Genomic DNA, 6,736 nt, shown 5'->3' with positions numbered 1-6,736 from the left:
AAGGCATCCCAAGCAGGACTTGAACCCCAGATCTGGCACACAGCAGGCACTGGCCAAGCCTGTCACGCCACTGCAGCACCATCCCCCCCCTATGGGAAATAGTCATGCATATAAATTCATAATTTATTCGTTTGTTTAAGGAAATGGACCCTCATGCGGAGGAGAGCATAAGAATAACATGGAAAAAGGACACAACGGGAGTAGCCTTGCCATATTTTTAAAAATATATTGTCACAAAAGCGAGACATCGGCCAGTGTTCCGACTTCACAATGAAGGCAAATAAGTAAACAGGCAGATTAATCAGCTTCTGCTGAACATGGATTTACATTTACTCGTTTATCTGAGGCGTTTCTCCAAAGCAACTTACCATTATTTACTTATTTTTACCCATTAGTTATTCATTCATGTGCTTTCTGGCCGCCAGTTTTACTACAGTATTAGTGCAGAAAGACCGATTCAGTATGAACAGCAGAAGAAAGGACCAGATTATTCGGCACAAAATTCTTTTTTTGATATTTTAAACATCAACACATTAAAGGAAACAGAAACCTTCAGTGGTGCTCCAGGTCACCTTGGTGGTGGATCGTCCATGGTCCAAGATCAAATGTTAGTTCATCGAGGCTGCAGCTTGGCGGATGGGAGCGGACGGTCCACTGCGGTCGGTGCCAAACGTGTCCAGAGGAACGACAGTGTGAGTGTCGTCCTGCTCTGCTCTCAGGGTCCCCGAAAAGGGACGTATCTGGCAGCTGTGGGACGTGGTTGGTGAAGACATCCTCCAGAAGAGCTCCTTGAGCATCTTCCTGAACTCCCTGCGCATGAGGCAGTAGAGCACAGGGTTCAGGCAGCTGTTGGTGTGCGCCAGGCACACGGTGACGGGGAACACGTACGTGTGAACCATGTAGTACGTTTTATCCCAGTAGACCACGTTGAGCTTGACCAGGACACCCCAGAAGGTGATGGCATGGTTGGGCATCCAGCAGAGGAAGAAGGAGAGGACCAGGATGGTGACGGACCTGGTCACCCTGGAGGTCCTCTTGGGCCGGTTGTTGTTCATGACTCGGCGACTGATGAAGCGCAGGAGCAGCAGGTAGCACAGGGACACGATGAACATGGGCATGACGAACGCCACCAGAATCTTCTGCAGGTGGTACAGGGCAAGCCAGTGCTGCCCATCGGGGAACTTGAGCAGGCAGAGCTTCTCCCCAGCCACGTTGGTGACCGTGGAGAAGACAGCCGTGGGCGCCGTCGCCAGGGTCGCGCACACCCACAGCAGAGCGCTCACCCAGCGCACCGAGCAGGACACCCGTGGCGACTGCTTCCTGAGGCCCGACGCCACCGACCAGTAACGGGTGGCGCTCATGGCCGTGAGGAAGAACACGCTGGCGTACATGTTCATGACCGTGACAGACAGGACGATCCGACACATGGCGTCTCCGAAGGGCCAGCTGAAGTCCAAAGCCGTGTCCACGGCCCAGAAGGGCAGAGTGAGCACAAACTGGAAGTCCGTCACGGCCAGGTTCACGATGAAGAAGTTCACGGTTGACCTCTTTCTCCCTTGTCTCACCTTCATCAAGAGGAAGACAAGTAAATTCCCCACCAAGCCGACAGCACAAACCACCGAGTACACGCTGGAGATGATGATCCTGAGCACCGGGCTACCGTCCGCCGTCACATCGATGTCCTCCAGGCTGCTGAACCTGTCCTTGTCCAGGAGAGAGCGATTAGAGGACCTGCTGTGGTTGAACATCTCACCCATCCTTAGTGCAGAGAAGGAGAAACCAGGTGCCCTTGGCAGCACCAGGCTAATCTCAGAGAGCATATCAATGCCGGCTGAGCAGACTCACTCTAAGGAAGAGGCCCTGCGCTTCCCCCATGTCCATCCTGGAGTCCAGGGCGGGTGCATCTCCACGTCTTTGTTCCTCCTTTTCGGGTTTCTCTATTCCCTCTTTTCCAAGTGTCTCTATTCCTTCTTTCCAGGTGTCTTCATTCCTACTTTCAAAGTGTGTTTAGCAGTGTAAGTCACCACGGTGAATAAGGTGTGTCGGCTGATAACACTGCATAGAGTTCATTGGAAGTCGCTTTGGAGAAAAGCATCTGCTAAATAAATAAATGTAAAATGTAAATGTAAGTGTCGCTTCCTTCTCTCCAGATGTCTCTATTCTCCTTGTCCAGGTGCTTCTTCCTCTTCTCCTGGTCTGTCTCCTTCTGTTCCTCTAGAGTGCTGCAAAAGCACTGTGTGTGTGTATGTGTATGTGTATGTGTGTGTGTGTGTGTGTGTGTGTGTGTGTGTGTTAGTATAAGAGCTCCTGCCCCTGCAGGACCAGATTGGTCCTAGGTGGTATGATTGACGCCGAAGAGGCGGAGCCTCCCAGCCGTCCTCATGTCAACCCTCCTCCGCCGCTCCCTCATCCTCAGCGATGCACTTTCATGCGGACACAGTTAGTTCACTTGACTAGTTCTATAAAACACGGTAAAATAATGAGCTTGATCACCAGCCAGATGAGCCCACATATCCTTTCAAAATTACAGTTCAATTTCTAAATGTTTCTGTTTCATTTAAAGGCAATAATGAGATTTAAATGAAATTCTCATCAGTGAAAGCTGAGCGCCAGAGGGTATGTTGTTGTGTATTACGTTATACACATTTGTTCACTTAAATTATTATTGTTGTGACAAAGTCGTCATGCTGCAGTTTATGCAAAGCAGCTGCTGCAGTTCCCTCCCTGTTTTTTAGGTTCCTCGTTCCAAAAAACAGCATTAAAGCCTTGTAAAACCTGGACAAAGTCATTGTGCAAAGTCAGTCAGGTCAAAATGCAGTAAATAACCGGTGTAAGAGCTGAATGTGAGTGAAAGCAATGTGAAATTAGAGTATAATAAGTGTGAACCCCCCACTCGAGTCAGGATCTATCGAAACTGCGCTCTCTTGGCTCAGTGCGTCTCCACACAGCTCATCATCACTCCATCACGTCTCCCTCCGAGGAATAATTCCACTCATATGTCAAAGTTCATCATTTCTTGCTCATGACGTTTTGTTGTAACTTGTCATGCACATGTTCTCAGTCAGTGAGAACTGGGGTCTGTGAGGGCCTTTTTGGAGCCATATCATATCATATCATATCATATCATATCATATTACCATTTTCAGTTCAGGCTATGGAGGCACACTTAAAGTTTCCTCAAACTCATCTCCCATTCAGCTGTGGTCCAACTAGCGGCAGCTGTTCCTGGTTCCAAGCTCCTCCTCTACACCATGCTGCAAGATACAGAGCATCTGCCATGGCAGCAGTAACAGAAGGACCCTTAATCAACTTGCCCTTTCCTGCGGAGCTGAAAGCGTTCATTACTGCCCTGCTCCCGAATCCTGGACCGCAGCTGCAACCACAGAAGCTGTGCAGCCTCTAAAGTTTGAAAGTGTTGAGAACAGTGAAAAAGCGATGCTCTGTCTTACCCAATAATGCAAGGGCCCTTTGCGAGGTCTGCTAAGGATCTTAGGAAATGATGATCTCAGAGACTCCTACAAGACTTGATGTTCACACTCAGTAAGTAAGCAGAATCTGAAAAAGAAGCCTGGATGGATGGATGGATGGATGGATGGATCGATCTCCCCTCTGCTCTGCTCTATTCCTTCTGCTCTACCTGCTTCACTCGCAATCTCCATGATTCCAAGAGTCAGAAAAGAGCCACAATAGGAGATAGAGGTTACTGTGCTGGAGGTACCACTTCTTATCATTGGGTCCCCTCCAGATGCTACCTCCAGCTCAGCATCCTGGTTCCACATTTATGTGGCCACTTTTAACCATGTGGTGGTGTTCACTTGACAGTAGGTAAAAACCAGAGTTCTGCTGACAAATTAAGTTGTCTCCCTTCCACCTCCACCCTGCTATTGACTCTGAAGGTCGACATCCTTTCTGTCTTCTCTTGCAGGAACCCCTGGGACTAACTTGCCAGTGGAGCTTTAATGAAGTCTACTGCACAAAGGCTGAAAGACTTTCACAGGAAATTTCATACAGCTGGATCTGTTGGGCGCAATGTGTGATGTGCTATAAGGATTCACATACATGAAAATATTTGCATAAAGTGCCTTAGAGATGTGAAATAATGCTGTCCAGAGGTATTCTACAAATGTCTCAAGGCTGTAAAGTATCACTCATTGAGGGAAAGGGTTTCAAAACCCGAAGCCTGTAGCTTCTCAGTTTTGGCTCCGATGTGGTGGAATGAGCTTCCGCTGTCACTCAGAGCTGCTGCATCCTTCTGAGCTCTCAGGAAAGGTCTCAAAACGCATCATTTTCAGACCCCATTCTCTCCCTGCTGCTGTATAAACCCGCTTTACATTATGTGCTAAAATCGGCCGTTACTTCAACAGTCATGTGTTTGCATCTGTACCTCTCCATCTGTTGGTGAAATGCACTTTCGTGCGTCGCGTTGGAGAAAACAAAAAAAAATGCAAATGAATGTAAAATGTAAATGTGCTTCAAGCAGAGGATGATGTAGAGGGATTCGTGGACTCAGAGGTGGTCTGATTCTTAGGCATAGCTCAGGAACTTGGCCTCAGCAATCATCAGGTCTCTGGGCAGCCTGTTCTGCTGAACTCCAGTGCTGGGCTTACTGAAATAAAAATGTGTGGAAGCGCACTGGGGGTTTTGTATTTATCGTGCTGTTTGAGCAAGAACGCGTTCCTCCATTTGGGGCACCCTGTTCTGGTCGCCTGCTCCCGGTCACGTGTGAGACTGAGTTCCAGGAGATGTGAGATGTCAGCACTGCCCATGAGAAAAGACCCAACCTGGGTGGCCAAACATCAGAGAAATGCTACACAAGCACAAAGTCAGCTGACGAAGGTCCAGGAGCCATTTTCCTCCGCATCCCTGCGGTCGACTGACTTTGTGTTGACGCCGGTAAGCATGTTTCCATTATTTAAACTGCTTTGCTGGTTGAGTGACCAAGGGAGTAGGTTGGCTATTTCTCAACAGGGTTCACTTCATGCCCTTTGTTCCCAGGAGTGTAAAGGTGCTGAGCTCACCATTTCCTTCTCACCATCCACTTGTATGGCAGTGCTGGATTTGGAAAAGCAATATGACTATATCCTGGGTCATAAGCACTGCTATGTCAAGCTCCATGGACACTTGGCAGAGCATAGATGGTCACAGTGAAAGAACCATTTAGCAAAGGCTCGCAAAAGATTATTTCAGAACTTCATAAAACCTTTGTTTCATCCCTGGCTTTACCACCGGAGATGGATGACTAACACCTTGGCTAAGGGACTCGAGCCCAAGGTGTGAAAATCCTCTTCCTGGTGTCCGCTATGTCTGCAGTCATATTTTGCAACATGTCGCAGTAACTGCAGAACACAAGGATCCCATCATGGGAACTGAACATTCAGTATGTGTTTGACCTGTGGTGCTCCTCTGAAGCCGTAGGTTGTACTGCTTCATTCACAATGTCCTTCTTCATCCTGCAACCATGTGATGACCTTTTGGAGCTTTTGGCTACAACTCTGTGATTGACCTTGGGCTCCATCCTCAGCAGACCTCCAACCAGGAACCCCTTGCCATGACTGGATGGTAAGCGGGGTGGTGCTCATACAGGACTTCAGCTGCCATGTGGACGATGGGTGGACATGTGGCGAAGTGCAGAACAAAGGCAAGTCTCAAAGATGAATGTACTGGACAGTTGTAAACTCCAGGTTAATCCAGTATGGACGTCACATATTGCTTTGATAAACGGGACTTATGTTTCACCTGTCAGCAAGTACCAGATCCCTGTTTTTCTACTAATGAGCAAGGTGATAACTGACCGCTGCAGGAAAGGGGTCGGTCTGAAGTCACATCTTCCATTTGATTCCGTGTTTCAGGAAATTAAATGTGTAGACTCTCAGATGTTAACTTCAATCATGCGGGTTTAAAAGCCCAGATGGACATGTAGATGAGAAGAATAGATGTTCCCATTTCCAGGTTCTTTAAAGCAAAAGCAACTTCCCGTTGAGTGAAAACCTAAATTACTGGTTCTTTCTTCCCTTTAGTGAATAGAACAGAGCGAAACTTGAGCTGAAAAAACATTTGTGGACATCAGGAGGCGCGTAAGGTCTCTGTTAACAGCTGTATTTTTGATCCCATAATGACAATAATGAGGGTAATTAGACCTGTTCCTAATTAATGGCTGAATAGTGGGTTGTGTGAGAATATCTCCAACTTGAGGATATGATTCACGTTGGAGAGCAGAACACTCATGTGTGAGTGATTTTTACATTTATTAATTCAGGAGGCTCTGAAATATACAGTATGTTCACTTACAGACATGCATGATTTTACCTTAATGCTTTTTGCAGATGTTTTTCTCTCCTACAGGTTAAAACCACACAAGTATAATAAAAGGTTATGAAGATACAACCAGATGAACAAGTACCGTACAGTTAAGTATAAACTTGCTGCTTGGGTGGAGCAATGAGAGAGAGGCGGGGCTCTGCCCTCCGTGGGGTGGGGCAACTGTAGAGGGGGCAGGGCTTCATCACTGGGTGGGGTGGAGCAAAGGCAGAGGGCGGGGCTCCGTCGCTATGGGGCAACGTGGACAACATCATCTTGGGTTACACTCACCTGCACCTGCCAGGGTTCAGGATTTAAATTCCAATCATTTACTACAACTAAGAGCAGCAGAGTCCGTCCACTGGGATAAATCACTGCCCTTTAAAGTGGATCTGTCTCCATTTACCCAGGATGCTTTGCTGAGGTTCGTTCCTAGTTT

General features: G+C 47.6%; 1 protein-coding gene across 1 annotated transcript; it reads right to left on the bottom strand.

Moving 5' to 3' along the window:
* Positions 1-608: 608 nt before the first annotated feature.
* Positions 609-1,820, bottom strand: LOC108942168 (relaxin-3 receptor 1-like). The gene has a single exon (XM_018765311.2). It carries the CDS (start codon positions 1,818-1,820, stop codon positions 609-611), a length of 1,212 nt encoding a protein of 403 aa, XP_018620827.2.
* Positions 1,821-6,736: the final 4,916 nt, after the last annotated feature.

Source organism: Scleropages formosus, chromosome 5 (assembly GCF_900964775.1).
Source record: "Scleropages formosus chromosome 5, fSclFor1.1, whole genome shotgun sequence".
NCBI classification, from domain to species: domain Eukaryota; kingdom Metazoa; phylum Chordata; class Actinopteri; order Osteoglossiformes; family Osteoglossidae; genus Scleropages; species Scleropages formosus.
The sequence above is the reverse complement of the archived record's forward strand: the minus strand, read 5'-3'. Positions and strand labels throughout refer to the sequence as shown.